Here is an 18662-nt window from a genome sequence, read left to right as displayed (position 1 = left end):
ATTCGGGTTAAGGACACCGCTGCTCCAATGTCTTTTTCACTCCGAAAGAAAAGACCGGATTACTTGACAGTTTTAATTTTTCAACGAATTACCGCCGTACCTTCCTTCCGTTTTCTTTTTCTCACCTTTTCTCATTTCAAACAGAGATGCAGAACATCGAGAGTGACAAGTTCTGATTAAATCTCCATCAATTGAGAGCAACGATTTCGCCAACTTTTCGTTTACAACTGGTGAAAATTTTTGCTCGCTCAAATTCATACGAAATAGAGGAAAAAAGAAAAAAAAAACTAGTATTAATTGCGTATCAGCTTCAAGTGTCGATTCTTCATCCCAATTTCGGGATAGAGGGGGAAGGCAATCGGCGATAGAACGGGGGACGCTTCCGCAGGATAGCGAGTCAAACGACTCGGGTCAAAGTCCGGTAGGACATAACGAGTAGCTCCGAAACTCGACTCCCTCTGATATCTGCGGCGGTATAGAAATATCTCGTTAAGATAGGAGCAGCCGAAGAGAGGCCGTAGATCACAATTATCGAAGCTCTTGGACCGCGGCGCAGTTTCGCCCCGAGTAGGTAGAATAAGTATGTATGTATGTATATAAGATTATACCCAATATCGGGAATATCGTAGTAGCCTCGCCTCGCATACACACGCGTGGCTCCATAAAAGATAAGCGCGTAATGCAGCGCGTTTCGTCGCTCATAGAGTTGGATTCGTTCCTCCGTTCGTGGATCCGGCCGATTCGCCTGAGCAACCGAGATAAGACCGATTCGGATTTTCCCGGTAAAATTGGAAATCATTTTTCGCGGATATTTTCGTCGCAAATATATTGTCAATTTTCCCGGTCAGGCAGAAATTTTTAGCCAACTATTATATTTAAGATTTGAAATTACTTTTGTTATTTCACTGACTATTTTTTTTTTATTTATTTTTTTTTTCTTTCTCAGCCGACAAGGATAAAAAGAAATACTTTCAAGATGTACGGAAATTTTTTCTTTCACTTCAGGTTGTCAGACGTGGAATTTTCGCTCTTTCTTGTTTATAACAATCGACGATGCGCAGCGTATCAAAGAAGAGAAGAAAAAAAAAAAAAAAACAAGAAACAAACAAAGAAAACAACAAAGAGATAAATAATATCGGACAAACGTTTCGTCAGCGAATATGTACGTCCGGAGTTTGGCAATTTGGGGATGTCTGAGCGGGGCGTCGCCCCCAAAAACCGGGGATATTACGACTCGAGCGAGACGGAATCTGGGATATATCGGAGAGTTATAAATCTAGCCCCAAGTTCTGGCGACCGACCCCTACTACAAGTTCTCGTCGAAACAGCGAACCGCCAGACGTTGCAGAGCCAATCCCGGAAGTTTGTTGTCGGCAGTTTTGCTTCTTCGCTGCAATACCAAAGTCGCCTCCTTCCTCGCGGAGCGCTAACGAAACAGGATAAAATTCCAAAATCATCGTCAAGAGAGAAGACAAAGGAAAAGAAAGAAAGAAAAAAAAAAAAAGAAAATTTCAGTTCTGGCGAAAATACTGCGAGAACCGGCGAAGTAGTTGACGAGCAATAAGTCGTCGGTTTCCGGCCGCAGGCTGGCCGGGGGTTGCAATCTTTCCTCCCGATTCGGCGTGATTCGCGAAAGGGTCTGAGATGCGAAAGGAGGGAAAACGGCGAGGCACAACAGCGCGTCCCTTTAACGGGTGGCCCTGACGTTTTTACGAGACTTTCTGATTTAATTGAAATCGCTCGGCTCCGCGAGCCGTTTCCGTCTTTCAGCTCTCATCTTCGGTTCGATTCGGAAGTTCGCAAGCAAACGCTGCAGAAAAGCTGTTCGCGATTTTCGCGATTCCTGCAACAGCAGCAGAAGCGGCAGCGTTCGCCTTTTGCCATTAGCCTGATGACGAATAAAGGGGGAAAATTTATATACGCGACCGCAAAATTACTGTGATCGTTATTTTATCCCAGGATCAACGCAGGGTGTGTACAGAGTTGAGCTTGAAACGCTCGCTGCAGCAGCCAACGGAAAACATGGAAAAGTTTCGATGTGTGTTGTACAGAAAAGCACTTAAAGTTTGAAATACCTCTCGAAGGATGAAGGGAAAGAGAACGAGTAGAGAGGGTGGTAGGTAGGGTGAATTTTATTTTCATCACTATTTTTCTTCACTGTAAAAGTTGGAATTTCAATTTATATTTCACACGAGGCTGAAGCTTTGCCGCGATCGCAGGTCTTCGTCGTTCCGATTATTTTCAATAATGCGCAAAGATAATTCGAGAGGTATATTTGTTTTTCGCCGAGAAACGCGTTAGAGGTAAATTTTCTCCCCAAGGCTCGTAATGTACGTATAATCGATATCAAAGTGTCGTTGCCCGTTTGATAATCGAAAAGTCGTATTTAATTTTTAATTAATATTCCGAGAGCACCGCTTACAGCTTAGCCAAATCGCATTTTCGCACCTCTCAGTTTTACGCCTCGCAACGCGTCTCGTTCTCCCGCACGGTGGTGTTATACGGAGACCGCGCTTGCGGAAAACATCCAAGCAACTCCGCATAAATTTAGCGACTTTTAATTGCGTTAGGAAAGTTTATTTAAATTATTTAAACCACGCGGGGTGCAGCTCGTTCATTTGAATAAAATAATAACACCGGCCGTTGCGTCGGGAGCTGGAGCCTAACGATAAAACGGGTCGCGTTACATATAAATTGCCGTTTCACTCGAAAACGATGGCAAATTACTGTATTACTAGAAAATCGATTTCATTGTTATAATTTATGACATATCGCCGGGATCCGATGATGATGGAATTTCTGAAATATGTAAACCATTACTTGTGCATATTTTCTCATTTTTTTTTCATATACCATTTTGCATTTTTTTGGCATTTTGCACAGCTTAAGAATTATACTCCGTAACCTCCAAGTCCTCAAAAGCTCCTAATTCTGCTCCCGAGGTAATTTTTTCGTTTGTTGCCGCGTTTATCACAACACTTGTGCCAAATTCATGTTTATGAATTTTCCAAATCCTCTTTCTCGCCTCGTTACACATTTATTCATTTATTTTCCCCTTTTCCGTGTATAAGATATATATATATATATATACCTATATACGTATATATATACATATATATATATACATACTCCAATTCAAACTTTCTTAGAATTCTTTACGAGTAAGTATTTTGCGACAGGCACCAAAAATTACCGAGTGCGGCTCTTGTTTTTTCTCCGAAAGAGTAAACTTTTCTCTGTGGTATATTTCCTCCCTCCCCCCCTCCATGGTTTTTTTTTTCTTTTTCCACCACGTAATTTTTACCCTCACCGCGGTTTCGTTCATTTTATAACGTATATAAATCGAGGAGAGAAAAATACTTACAATATTCAGCTCCTGCTCTTGTATCTCCTTGTAAACCTCGACGATTCTCATCAGAGCAGATCCTGAAACATATACAAGAATAACAGAGTGACGAGAGGTTCACTGATCCGTAAGATATTTGTATTATCCTTATGATATGTATACACGGTCGAGCACAAAAGTTTGAGAGGGCGGACGTTAAGCGTTCCGTCAGCGCGAATCCATCTGCATTGAGATCGTGTTCTTTCATTCGTGACTTTCACCCTGAATTCCAAATGAATTTGAACCGGTGTTATTTCACCAAAAACGAGTCCGTATCGAAAAAGAGAGAGCGAGAGAGAGAGAGAGAGATAGAGAGAGAAGGGGGATGGAGGGGAGAAAAAAAAATAATACTTCGACGAGGTGGCGTCGCGTTCGTTCTCCTCCTCGAGATAAGTGAATCCTTGGATGAGTTCCCCGGGACGGGAAAAGGAGAGACGGAAGATGCTGGAGGCTGCATTAAAAACAAACACACGATTTTCGAGACACATGATCCCGAAACCTTGCGGAAAGAGTAGGCTTTGATCCCGGGGCCTGAGTAAACATAAATGCCATTTACCAAAGAATAGAGATTCGGCTCGACTGGTTTCCGATATCGCGAGCCCTTCGACGGTCTGAATAATTCAGAGGCTAAAAGCGTGATGGTCTAATCGCGGGGCTCGCGTCTTGGATCGAGGAGTCATTTCCTTATTTCCCGGAGTCTCCACGACTCGAGGTTATAGCTTAGAGGGAAGCCAAAAGTCGCTGAAGTAAAAGGGAAGACCAGTATAAAAGAGTCCTGCACGCTGTGCACACACATTTGCGAAAGTGTTTTCCAACCGACTTGCGAGATCTCTCCTTTATTCTCAAGTCGAGAAGTGTACCCACTAAAATCATCCTCCATACTACGCAACTGCGGGATTTTGCGGAACTTTAAGGTATACGCTTACGATATAAATAAATTATGCAAGTAGTGGACAATTATACAGGCAGGAGGATTTTTTTACTCGAATTCGTTTATCGAAAACTGTTTATACCACTGCCGGGAGTTTTTACAAGTCCCTCGGTTATTCCGTAAATAGTTTACAGACGTACACTTTCGAGCCTCGCAGTAACAAGCGAAGCCGAAGCTGAAGTTGTACGCGCGCCTTTTTCCACTCCGCGTTTACCCGTAAGTTCGGCCTGCAAAACACATCTCGCTTTTCCTAATTAATAGGAATTCCCCTAGTACCAATATTTGACGAATTGTACACACTTGGAAGGTCTGCAGCTTCCGAACCCCGGCAAGGAAACTGTGTAACGTAAATATCGCCCGGCGAAGAGCGCCCGGGGTTCAAGTTTAATTAACGAATCAAACGGCATCGCTCCAGACGAGCCGGCAGTCAAGTGTGGCTGCCCTTTCGAATAGACCGATGCCGCAGAGTCGTTGGCCCTTGGATTTTTACTCGACGAAAGGTTTGCTTTTTCTCTCCGGTAGTAATCGAGGGAAAGACGCGTGAGAATCTCAGCTTTGTTATAATTACGTTCGTTGTGGTACGGAAAGGTGTACGGATCGGTATTGTTTTCAAACTTTTTCATTTGGAATAGCGTGCCGGAATTCAGCCAGATTTCCAACTGCCAAACTAGGTTGGAAATATTCTCAGCACCGGCAGCGGCAGGAGAACTAATGCAAAAAGAAAAGAGTAAGGAGATTCGAGTTTGGCATTCGACGGAAATGCGAAACGAAATACAAGGAATTAGTCGACCAGCGAAGTAAAAATTGGATGAGCTCAGTGACGAGGGCATGCAGACTTCGGTAAAATACGTTTGATCGAGCCGCTGCTGCTCTGGTTTGTCGAAATCGAAAACATCGTGCCGTATTTGCAGTGGTTAAATATTGGCACTTGGCAACCCTTCGCAGCGGCAAGTGGAAACTGTGACCGACCTGTACCTACCGTCCGTCCCATCGAACGAGTCTGCATCACTCTTCTCCGTTATTCCGTTTGACTCGCGGTTGATAGGTATAGAGGGCTCATTGCCACTCGATTGCGGATACTCGGAATTTGAGTGACGATTTTTACCCTCGAAAGGGAATTCGAATTTCGACGAATTATAGGAATGACAGTAACTCGTGCGCTGTTTCGATTTCCCGACCACAATTATCTGTGTCTGGTTATACTCCGGTCAAAATAGATGTAAATTAAATTCTGGCATAGCCAGCGTTTCGAAAAAACAGCAAAATTTTACGTTTATTTGCGTTTTCCTCGAAAACTGCTATCGATAGGCGAAAAATTACTCGACCATCGTGTAGAACGGAAAATTCTGTTTTCGTAAGAAATAATAATAATATCATCACCAAAATTCCCTAAATGCCGTCGATACTTGGAGTTTTATTTTTCTTAATTTGATAATCCGACTCTGTTTCCAACATATGAGAGAATTCGATGTAGAATTTTCCGCTCTACACGATGCTAAAGTCATTTTTCGTCCAACGATAGCAGTTTTTGAGGAAGACGCAAAAAAAAAACGTGAAATGTTGCTGTATTCTCGAAACGACGGCTATGCAGCTGAAAGATGACTCCGGATTCGAGTTCCTGAGGTTCGAAAATCTCTGTACACAAAAAATGCAGCAATGTCCCGAATTTTTTTTAATTTAGACCCACGTTGACCGGACTAACATCTCGTTGCTAGTTTTCCGATTAAACTTTTCCTTCAAAGCTTTCGTTTCTTCAATCCAAACTCGAATATCACGAAATATTTCCCACTCACGAGATGCGTGCGAAGAAATAACGATACGTTTATAAGCGAGAGGGTAGTTTTTGGTGCAGTTTAAATTCGGAACGGTAGGTACGAGGTTGTTCAGGGTGCGTTAAAGCCCCTGACTCTCGACGTGCATTAACTCGATCCTCACTCGGCCACACATTAGAGTTAAGCCCCCCGGCATTGTTACGCCGTGTTTCACATTGTTGTATCCGTATCCCCGTCCCCCTTTATCCATCTATACACAGACACGTATGCGAGCCCTCGACGTTGGCGAAATATGGCTACTCGCGCGTTACGAATGGGAAAGGATTACATTGTTCTACGGGCTGCTTAGGCGCCGCAATCCAGCCCAACCACATCCTTTCCTCCTCCTATTATTCACCATTATTATCGTAATTGACACCATCGTCGTGAAAGTTGTTATTACTTCCAACCCTCCAACGCATTTCGAGTCATTTTAAAACACGTTCTCAAATTCTTTCGGTAAACAAGTTTACGTAAAAAGATCGTCCGACATTCTTCCCTTCCGTTCCGTAAACCGATCGTCCGCTCGATTTTATCTCACAACGAAGATTGATAGCCGCGAAGCATTGAAAATTGCAGAAAACACGTCGAGCATGTTGTTCGTCACTTGCTAACAAAAAAAAAAAAATCGTTTTCCTTCACGTTCGCGTGAAGCTTCCGACGCTTTTAGAGCATTCGATAGACAACAAGAAAGATTGCGATCCGAGAGTTGTCAGCCGATGCCGAAATTAGTCGAATTGGTGTAGCGGAGGGCGCGTGTAAACACATATTTTGCTACCCCGCAGGGAAGGGGGGAGAGACTCTTCGAGTGCTTTAACGCCATGTATAAAACATGTCGAGCCAGGCTCTCTCCTGACGGCAAACTAACTGCCCGGATCGTAGCGGGCCGTCGAGTCGTGACGGCTGCAACGCAGATAATCTCAATGTACTTACAAATCGTCCCTTCCTTCCGGTAAACTTAACCGCCGGTAAACAAGGCGCGCGCGTAACCTGCTCCTCGATCCCCGCCATAAACCCCGCGTATCGTTACCTAGCCCCTGTAACTTCTGGTCCTCATCCCCATTCTCGACCCTTGACCCGGTTCGTCGGTCCGTCCGTCTGTTCCTTTACTCCTTGTAACTCAGACTCCCCTTCCCCACCACCCCAGGCACCCACCCTCACGTTACAAAGACAAATCGTCGACGTTATTACGACACCGCGTCACGATCAAAGACATCGACGTCGAAACATTTCGTGCAAATATCCAAGCCGACGTCGTTTGGTGTGAATTCTTTTCGAATCGCCAGAGGTTCTCGAACCTGACGATCAACGATCGCTCAGTCATCGTGTTTCCAGTCACCTTTTTTTTGATGATTATGACGAATTCACAGTGGATTCGATCAGAATAAAGTAAAAAAGCATTCTTTGATAGATTTTCAAGCTGGATATATACCTACGCTAGGGTGGTTCATTTTTTTAACGTTTTTTTACCCCTTAAGTGCCCTTCGAAAAGTTAGATTTTAGCTTCTAACGAATCCTCGTGACGCCGAAATTCGGTCCCAAAATACAAAAGGGTGACTCGTCCGGTTTGAATTTTTCAAGCACTCTAACCGAAATATCTCAACAGCTATACAAGTTGGAAAGTTGTTTTTGATCTCATTTCGTAGGTAATGAAATTTTCTTCGAAAACGGTTCTGACTACCGTCCACCAAAATGTTCGTCTTGTACTCGATGGGAAAGTTTAAAGTTGACTGCATTGAATAAATGAACGAAGATGCTTGTCGTAAATTTTTATCTCACCCGTGTTCCAGCCTAACACAAATAACGTCACGTAGTAGTCACAACATCATTTGAAGAAAATTTGATTATCTACAAAATGAAAGTAAACACAGCTTCCCAACTCGTATAGTTTTCGTGATATATCTGTTGGTCTTTGAAAAATTGAAAAATGAACTCACCTTTTAGAATTTCGCTACCGAGTTCCGGTTTCACGAGGCTTTGTTTGGGGCTAAAAGATAACAAAAAAAAAAAGTTTCGACAAAAAACCAGCCTAATAAAGGCGTTTTTTTTAACGACAGATTTTTCGCCCCGTGTCGAGTTTCAATTTCTGCGCTCGTTGCAGATCGCGCGGATGTTCGTTCTGCGGAATCGAAAATATCGTGAAATTGGAATCCCGACGAGCAATTTAACGAACGCCTTGTTTCCCTTTTCAGACGGCGTACCGTTGCTGTTGCGTCGGGGTGAATTGGGCTGGGTGTGTGAGAGCTGAATGCTGTTTTCCACATCTGTGCCCCTTCCGCTCCGCCGCTGCAGATTCGCGATTCTTCCTTTCCTTTCAGCCCTTCGGACGCGAATTCCCGCAGTACAACAGGCGATCCCCCGCTAATTCGAAACGCCGCACAGGAGCCGGTTTGTTCGTCCACTGTGATTATCATTATTATCTAAGTATTGTTCGCTTCGAAGGGATGTGAAAAAAATGGCGAAAAGAGAGAAAACGTGCTGGCGGAGCGACGCGTTTGCAAGAGGTGAAACTCGGCTCTGTCAACGCCTTCAAGCGATCCCCGATTTGTTTCAGGCCTCGCGCTTATTTCTCGGACCATCAAACCCCCATCAAACGCACGTGCAGCGGGCGCAGCTGTTGCAGTTTCGCGTCAAGGGTGCCCGCCTACGTCTTATGTGTATATATATATAACGTGCGGAATCTTTCTCTTCCCCGTCGAGTTCTCGGTCCTATGGTTTTTCTCTTCCCGTCCCTTCCCTCGGGCAACAGTTCTTCATTACTTTCTCGGACAGTGATACCAAGCCTCGGCGATGATAAAATCCCTCGGTAAGAGTTTCCGTTTCAAACACATCTCCAGCTTCTCGCTCGCCAGTTTCACCCCCTATTTCCTTTTCTCCTCCTTCCGCATCACTCGCGCCCATTCAAAATCGTGGTACGACAAAGGGCGAACCACTCGACAGATTTCGCTCTTTTCACCTCTTCGCCTTTTTCCCCCGCGTCCAGGTTACCCGTAACCGAAGGTAGAAACGACCCTTTAACTCGGCGGCGTGTCGTTCATCGGTCTTCTCGACAGCTTCATCTTCCTCCGAATAAAACTAGCCACGTATGCACACCACGTCGGTCTGTCCCTCGGAGATTGACGCTCGACTGTCGAGGTCGAGGATACGTTATATTTCACCAAGGAAAAGAAGCCGGCACCAACATCGAATTGGAATGGAAATTGAGTCCGCGGCTCTCTCGGGCGAATCGAATAATTGCGATGAAAATCATCTCGGGAAATTCGATTTTTGTTTCGATTGAAGAATTTTACAGGTAATAAGGAAGGAAGATCATTGCCAATTCCGAACACACGACGCGCTCGCTTTCTAAAGCAGAGAAAAAACGAAATTGCTCGTTTTCATTTTAAGTTGATCCCGTCGCGTTTCACGAGCCTTAACTTTCTCCGAATAACGGAAGCAATTATGATACTCGGTTCGTTCGGATTTTCTCTCCTTCGGTAACGGTTTGCGGGTTGATTTGCTAATTTCCTGGCTTTGGATTCCCGTCGTGCCGACATCCGTTTCCGAAATGGAGTTGCGGGGTTGGAGTGGTTCAAAGAAGAAACGAAAATAAAACGTCGAAGAATGAGCAAGTTGAAGTGAAATGTACAATAATACTTCGCGACGTTCACTATTCCATTTGGTTTAGATCCCAAATTTTCCTTCGTAATATCCCGACCTAAACGGGTTTGAATTTTTTTGTATCCAGATTGAGATCTCTCGACTCGTTATTGACAACGGAGAATTTTATCGAGTCAAGAAACTGATTTTACGAGATTTCAAAAATATGCCAAATCCCGCGGCATCCCCCTTAAGCCAGGAAAATACGAAGAGACGGAGGGTTGCGGACAATTTTGGGTCACTAGCCGTTAAACCGCCCTTAAATCTCGCCCCGAACTGCAAACCGAAAGGTAGATAAAATCCAAAATGGTTGACGGGGTCGATCTGTGAAACAAAACAACCGGAAGCCGAACGCGTCTACGTGTTTCCGGAGCGAAACGCAGCATTTAAATTTCAAATTCAGCGGAGACGTTTCGTGCAACATTCTTGTTATTGTAAAGTAAAAAAGAAAAGGAAAAAAGCAAAAACCTCAGAATGAAAAATGAGAGGCAAAGTGGAACGAGATATTTGAACCGTATCCCTTGCTCACGTAATATATCACGAAAAGCCAGAATCGAAACGGCGAACCTTTCTCATAGTTTAGTTCCTTCTCACTAACTTTTTTCTTTCTCTCTCGTGTTTTCGCGCGAAAACTTAGTTCTTTCGTTCTTCCTTTCGGATCGACGTTTCGTTTACCGATATAAATTCTGATATTTTCCAAGTGATTCGTGATGCTTTAATATCCTCTCGCTTGCGTGGAGAGATATAAGAGAGAGTGTAAGTATAAGTGTGTGTGTGTGCGCAAAGAGGAACGCTGCGTGATCCTTACTTTCATTTTCAAATATAAACTCGAAGAGTCGATATACTCGTCTGTTTATCCAATATAAAAAGATAATCACAAACAGAATCCCTTGCAACATAATAAACACACGACGATACGCTTGCGATGTAATTGAACTCTGTGAACTTTTAAAATATATGTATATCTAAGGGCTGACTCTAGTGACGCGATTAAAAATTTCACATACGGCATCCAGAGAAGGGAAAGGAAAGAGAATAACGAGGAAAGGTAGAAAAATTTGGAGGCTGCAGGACGGATATGAGAATTCATATACATTGTTGAAATGAAATATCAATGCTTGGAGAAATAATTCGCGAACAAATTGAGCTTTAAAGTTTGATCGACTTCCGCGGTGGCAACTAGTTCAAAATTTAGTACGACAATCCGATTCTTGTGATCCTGACTTTTCGTCCTTCGCTCCTTCCCGAATTGTTTGCTTGTAATTTCGGAGAAGACTTTGTACCTCGCGGAATTCGGTGTCAAGCCCGCAATTAACGCCACCCTCGTAAATTAAGGGTGTCCAACCCCCAGGGTGAGTTCTGCATCGCCCGAAGATAGCGACTCGCGAATTTACTCCTCGGTATAAATAATGTATCTAGGCGTAATACAGCGGTTGGAAAATTCACTCCCCACGGCAAGGAGAGAGAGAGAGAGGGAGAGGGAGAGAGATACAAGCGCTCGATGGAAAATTCACCGAAGGCATATGTCGCGCGTTTTACGCGCCCTTTCGGATATCGCCGCACGCATGAAATTGGCCCGCACCCCTTGATTTTCGTCTGCTCGCCGTTGCGGAAGTTCGAGCATCTCGGATCGGCCTTATTCGCCGGTGAAATCCACTCGGAAACCCGACGCAACATATCCGTCCGAGCATGTGACCGGATTTCACTACCCCTGTCCCTAATCCGGGCGATTCCCGCGACCTTGTCACACCCGCTTTGCCGCTCTGTCACTCGCGAGATATAATATAGACTCCGATCTGCGGGCTATTTAACCTCCTCGTTTCAAACTTTCGTGCCTGAATTATTTCCGTTGGGTCAGATGTTTTTACAACGCCTGATATATGACGTATCTCGTGTTGATGTAAATAAAGGTTGCTCGATGTTTCGCAAACTTTAAATATCAAGACCGGAAGTAACGGGGGTGTAGAACGTAGATATTTCGGAGGGTGAAATACGAGCTTTGTTAATGCTCGTTAGTTATGCCCTGTTCGCGGTAGGTAACACAGGACTGCGTAATATAACTTTTAATTTCCTCTTAAAATAATAATGCCTGTTTTTTTTTCAAGTACTCAAGTATGTTGAATTGAAATATAGCGCTAGTTTTTTTACAGCACATCGAGACTTATTTTTATGCAAGATTTTATGAAAATCCAAAAGGCTTGCTATATCTTTTTCTACTTTCTTCAAAACTCCCGTTCAATCTTTTTCTCTTGTACTTGCGTAACTCTAAATATACTTAAACTCACCATAATCTACAAATAGTGAGGGTGGATGAATATTTAAATATCAACAGTATGATTAATACATATAATTAACACAGAGATCGGAAGTTAACTCTGGTAGTACTAATAAAGCCGAAAAAACATTACTCGGAAAATCTACGCGATAGAGTTGTTTAAATATTTTTTACACAGATTCGTATCTAACACCTACCGATGTTACAGCTCAGTTTCGTCAGGGGAAAAGCATCGCGGGCCCGTGTTTGTAATTAATACCCTTATTATTCTTGTCTCTTTTGCTATTTCGCAGTTATCAAAGCAATGACGAATATAATTCCACCCCTTGGTGTAGTCGCAGCTGGATAGAACCATCCGGTATTTACCCCTCCGAAATTTCAATTTCAATTTACCTTCATTATGTGATTTCGTTTCTCGTATTTATTATTTGCAATATTCGATTACCATTGCCGACCTATGCTGCAGGCAGGCACGCTCCTCTGCTCTATAAAACTGTAAATACACACGGGAATCCGGGGTTAATACGCGGCTCGAGAGAAACGCGGACCACTTTCTATCTCTCTCCTTCCGTAGCCATGGCAACACGCTCCAAAGCTCAAACGGCAAACAGACACGTGGATGAACGAAGAGGGAGAGAGGATTTCGTCCGGCTCAGTTCGGTTCTGTTTGCTTCAAAAGAAAAATTACGGATTAATTACACGCGGATCTCGCATATAACAGGAAATCCCACTCCTCGGCACCGCATATCCATCCCATTCCTCGAATACCCGATCGGCGGATGAAAAATCTTGCGCCCGTAAAAACAAACTCACGTAATTGTCTCCGTGTCCCTCTTTTCCCTCACTCTCTCTCTCTCTCTGGTCAATCAAATATAAATCCAACTTCACAGAGAATTGAAGGATCCACGGACAAAATATACTTTGTTGAAAATTACACCTATCGTTTGTTTTTCCCGTTGTTCGCGATTTTTCCAGCACGGTATTCGTCCATTTGCGAATGATAGTTCCGGATGGAAATTTCGCTGAAAGGCAGGACGCGTTGTGTTCGCAGGTGGCGAGAGCCAGACGGCGTTTGCAAGGGAACCGAGGCTTGCAGGACGGCTACAGAAACGCAAGCAGGATTGAATGCCCGCCGGGATGATGGTTATCTACGAGCGAATGTAACGCGATCGCGATTTTCGCTCGCCTTCCGCTCGGCGTGCGTCTCGCGTAGAAAATCGCACGGAATCGCCTACACGTATCCATTTCGCTTTATGTCCTTCGTGTCCGTATCTATTACCTTCCACTGTGTGCATTATATACTTGGATTTACCTCGAACAGCTGCCACGGATACTTCCTTAAATTATCCTTAATCCCCCGTATATGTGTGTATGGATATTGTATCTGGAAAGTTATTCAGAGAAAAGAAAGCAGCATTGAAAATGAAACTGATCGGATTTATATTCGACACGTGTGATTGATCTTGTTGGTCTCCAATTTATATATATATATATATATATATATATATATATATTTCTATCGATTTATCCCGTGAAAAACCGCCAAGAAATTTACTTGTTCCTTTTTCATTCTGGACAGAAATTGCGATATCATCCACGCTTTAATTCACTTGGAATAAAATTGTTTAAAGAAACAATTGGTTGTTCGCGATATTTTCGTAAACCTGCGGTCGAAATTAAATTTTTATATCAATCCCCAGAAATGATGTAAAAAAAAACACGCGACGGTTCGAAAGAATATTTTCAATCGCGTCGTTTTTCACCACTTTCGGTAATAAAATCGTCGAGGAGTATAATAAAACAAATGGCCGCGGGATATACTTCCAGTCGGCAATTACGATAATTGAACGGACATATAACGTAACGTGAATACAGCGCGATGCACCGAGTTTCGGTTTGTCCTGCATCCTGCAATGGTCGTATCTGATCGCGGGGGGTGTTTCTGGCTGGTAGCGTGTCTCTGGGCTAATCCTTGGTTATCTCAACGAGGCAGGCGTCCCGGTTAGCGGCGTGGCACTCTACACAACGGGATCTATTGTCTTGGCTTGGAGATTAATTTGCGGAGTCCCTTTGCTGACGGGGGGAGAGGGCGGCCTGAATAAAGACTGAGAGAGCAATAGAGAGAAATATATATAGAGAGAGAGAGAGAGGGAGTCTCGAAAGGAGAACCGGAAGAACAGTTTATTCCGTTTCCGTTTCCGTTTTCCGCCGCTCCTTCGCAGATGTACCGCTTTTGTTTCCCTTAATTAGCCTCATTAATTTCTCTACACATTCTTCCTTCACTCTGCCGTACAATATGGAGTCTACGTTACAGCGCGTAATCATCGCCTACCGCATGCGTCGATCTGCAATGATCGTTCATCCGGCGTTTCATTCCAGCTCGGAATCAATTTCCGAAAAAAGCAAGAACGGACGTAAAAAAAATAACAAAAATAAAAAGAAAAACAAAAAAATTTCCAAGGGAAAAGAACGGTACGGTAAGAAAAAAGCAAAAAATGATTGAGTCTCGGTCGCTGTTTCGGTGTTGCGAAAAAATTGACCCAAATATTTCCGTGTGTATTGCCGCGAAGAGGAGGGAATTTCGCCAAGTACTCACCGCCATTCAATCATCGCCTCTCGTCTGTCGCCCGGTTTCTTTTTCTCCTTTTATTACCTCTGTCACTGCCTTTTCACTCCGCTTCACCCCCTTACCTCTCGCCTTCTTCGCCATCACGCGTCTCACCCCCTATTCTGCGTACTCCCTTCGCTCTGTTCTATCCGTTGTTCTTTTCATTTTTTGAAAGAGAAATAAGAAACCGCCGATATCTTTCTCTTTGCGGGCTATGTTTCTATTAACTATTTTCAAAAATTGATACAGCAGGAGCTGAACGGGGTGACTTCATCGCGGGGAAGGGCTCGAGTCTGGGTAAGACGTCGGTAAGTGTGTCGGTAATAGGAATCTGTATCCAATTACTAGTTAAGCTTGTTCCACACGTACGCCGAATGAGCAACGCCGATACGATACGGTGCTGTACGGCATGGCCAAGAAGAAGAAGAAGAAGAAGAAGAGGAAGATGGCGAAAAGAAGACGAGGAGAAGAGGTTAAACTAAAACCGGCGCAGGGGGAGGAAAGGAAGAAAAGGCCGGAGAAGGGCACAATGCGCTCATCGTCAGACTCGGCACGGTCATCCCGACGAAGTAATTCCGCAGGTCAGCGAAGAGGGCTTCCTTCTCCAACCTCTGGGAATCCCCGAAAATAGAAGCTACTGTACCTCTGGCGTAGATAAATTAGCGGCAACATCTTGAGCCCGAGTTTATTGTGTACATGTGTATTGTACACCCGCACACAAGGGTAGCGCCAAATGTGTCGAGACCTTTTATACCAGTTTCTACCCTGCTGCTTTTTCTCTTTCGGTTTTAGTTTCCCTCGTCATGAGGGGCGACAAATTCTCTATACGACAAACGATCGGCCGATTTCTCAGGTTTTAGTTAATTCGTCGTTGCTTCTGTTGTTTTCATTTTCAATTAGGAAGATAATTTATATATTTAATAATATATAATATTTATATATATAATAATTTAAGTGTAGCGTATCCTTCGAAGCGGCGCATAGCACCGTTGTTTTCGAATTTATTTCACGTACGGAGTTATTCCGCGGATGACCAACCGCAAACAAACGCGTCAAAGGGTATAACCGATAACGAGTGCCTACGAGGAGCGATCGGAACGCGAGCCAACGGATGCTCGAGTCGAGGGGAAAATAAATAAACGAACGAATGCATGCGTGCGCGCGGAACGAGTAAGTAAACAAGTGGAAATAAACAATTCGATAATTGATTCTGGACGATAAAATTCGGAAAAATAATTTCTACCAGCTCGGTCGCAGTGCTCAAAATTATTAATTTGGTTCATTTTGTATAATTGCTCCGTCAAAAGGAAAAGTTGACGATTTATTTGTTGAGTTGCCTGTAATATTGATCAGTCAACAATGTTTCAGGATTACATGTATTCTCATTGATTCAACTAACCGCATTTTCCCGTAAAACATTCAAACAAGCTTCGCTCGCCTTTCAAGATAAAATGAATTTTTGAATAAATAGATTGGTAAAAACAAGAAAACATGACAAAAAAAAAAAAACAAACGCGAGCATCGCATAAATCGAAGGAAAAAGTGAAGAGAGGACACGCTGCAAAGTTGAATAGCGTCGACTGCTGCACTGCGGGAATCGAATCAAAGCCGGCGCATTGTGAGTTATATTTCTGTGTAGTAGCCGCTTGGAGTTTTTATGCTAAATCCGGGAAATCTGTTTGTGCGATATCCCGCAGGCTGCGGCCGTCATCCCCCTCAACTTTATCCCTGCAACCACGCGTGGAGCTCAAAGAGCTTCGACTGAAAACCCGCCGGATAGGTGTATGCGTATATATACGATATATGCGCTATATCGTGTATGTAACCCGCCTATAGATCTCGAAGCTCCCGCTGCACTCGGCGAAGGAAACGATAATCCTGCATCGTGCGTAGTTTTTCCGTCAGCCGTTGCATACTATTATCTTTCTTTGAGGATCCGTTAACGCAACGCTTCGTCGTTATCATTGTTTGGACGCGCGAAGAGTGGATTCGTTGAATTTATCACACATCATCTATCTGTCTATCATCAGATTGTTCACCTTGAGTACAATTTGCGAAACAATTATAAAACGATCGAAATACACGTTTTCACTTGAAAAGATTAATTATTATAGACGGATTTTTTCATAAAATTAACGACTTGTAAAAACCCGAGAGTTGATATTGAATTATATTTAATTGATATAATATTCTTGGTGATATTTTTTCAATCTATAATGACTGGAAAATAACGAAGAGACGAATTTGTCACACACACGATTTTATGACTAATTTAGGTATACTCGTTTCGCCGGAATTCCGCGAGCATCACGGTCTGACCAGACACTGACTCGTACTACTTGGATCCAGCGTTTAGCCCGCTTTCTGACATACCTCGCAATCATACTGCAATATAAAGCAATTCCGATCGATTGATAATTTGTTTTCAAGACACCTGTACGATAATTTTTCGGAAAATCGATACCAACGCGTGTTGGAATTATCGAAGAATAGAAAAATGTCCGCTCAAATAGTTGTTCGCAGACTATTTTTAGTGAAACTATAATTTACTAAAGTCACGATTACCGATCGATTGCGTTATTATAGACATTGCGATGTCTCCTTGTTTGCTACAAAGATTTATTTTAACTTGGTCGTTATAAATAATTGGATGAGGTTATTTTCCACGTATCGCTGCACGCATACGGTGGAATTCTCAAGTGAGAAACTGGCGGTCTAGGTTGCTCTGCTCCGTACATAATAGGCATAGTAATTAACACCGATGAAAAGAGCCGTAGAAACGTACGTAATTCCACGCAGATATTATACCTGTACGTATAATCCGAATGCGAAACAGACCGAGGATAGTTTAACGAGTTTGTTTGTTGGTTCGTTTGTTATTCTCTACTAGGCGAGGGAGGCTGGGCGGACCAACTTTCAGCGATGCGTTTATTTGACTTCGCTGCATCACATTGTTCGCGAATTTCCGCGAAATCGGAATCTGCATGAGCTGTTTATAAAACTGTACTTTTTTATATGTTTTTTTCCGTTTTTTTTTTTTGTTTTCTGTTGTCAATAAGATCGAAGATTCTGAATAAATTTTATAGAAAACAACGCGACTCCACTTAGAAAGGAAAAGTGGTGCGAAAATAATTTTCAGTTCAAGGTTTCAATCATTCGTGTTCGTTACATCGAACATGCAGCCGGAGACGGTAGAGAATTACAGCGACTGATTATCGAATCGAGGGGTAAATTACGGAGGGTGGAATTTCGCGATGCAGTTCATCGGAGTCCCAAATGCATGCGGATGCAAACCGCGGAATTTCGGACGTACACGCCGAATATCTACGGGAATAATCGTTCTCACTCCACCGATTCTAACGAACATTTCAGATCGAACGCGAGCGTCAAAGTGGTTGGCTTCGGATAAATGACGAGCGCTAATTGGCTACAATTCGGATTTATCGCCGCAACACGGCCAGCCAAATACGTAAAAATTTAATTCTGTAATTTTCATATTTCGATTTTCGTTGTTTATTTGCTGTGATGATATTTCTTTAAGCTGTTGGGTTACTAATTCGACCATCTTTGAAAGAATCGAAAGAGAAATTTGAAAGATTTAGGAGGCTTGAAAGAAACTTAACCCTTGGAGTCATAGTAGCAAGTATTGTTACCGACTATTTTACATTCGTTGTTTGTATGTTTAGAGAACCTTTCAACATATTTGTTTGCGCTTTTGTGCTATTTTTAACAGTACACTTGTAGGTTTTCAATACTCGAGAGTAATTTTTGCGATATAATGTAAATTATTATTGTTAGAAACAAACTGATTGACCAAAATTGTGAAAATTGAAGAAATAATTCACTCCCGACAAAGTTACCCCTTTACACGTATACTTGTTTTACATAAATTATAAGTTTTTGGGGTCGCTGATTACGAATCTGAAATCGAATTTAAAAAATACAAGATGGCAGATTAAACATGGCCGACGAAAATTTCGAATTCGATCGAATCCGGAGAAAAAACTCTGTCC

The 18662-nt window shown here is 43.0% G+C and overlaps 1 protein-coding gene across 4 annotated transcripts in view; it reads right to left on the bottom strand.

The window, feature by feature from the left end:
• LOC124303428 (zinc finger CCCH domain-containing protein 13) overlaps positions 1-18662 on the bottom strand; it is a 115358-nt gene that overhangs the window by 19962 nt on the left and 76734 nt on the right. For all 4 annotated transcript variants that reach the window (XM_046760614.1, XM_046760612.1, XM_046760615.1 and 1 more), the window contains exon 5: positions 3365-3426. In XM_046760614.1, the coding sequence (XP_046616570.1) occupies positions 3365-3426 (62 nt within the window). The remainder of the gene's footprint in view (positions 1-3364; positions 3427-18662) is intronic.

The sequence above is a fragment of the Neodiprion virginianus genome, chromosome 4 (assembly GCF_021901495.1).
Source record: "Neodiprion virginianus isolate iyNeoVirg1 chromosome 4, iyNeoVirg1.1, whole genome shotgun sequence".
Classification (NCBI taxonomy): Eukaryota; Metazoa; Arthropoda; class Insecta; order Hymenoptera; family Diprionidae; genus Neodiprion; species Neodiprion virginianus.
This window is presented reverse-complemented; position numbering and strand designations above follow the sequence as displayed.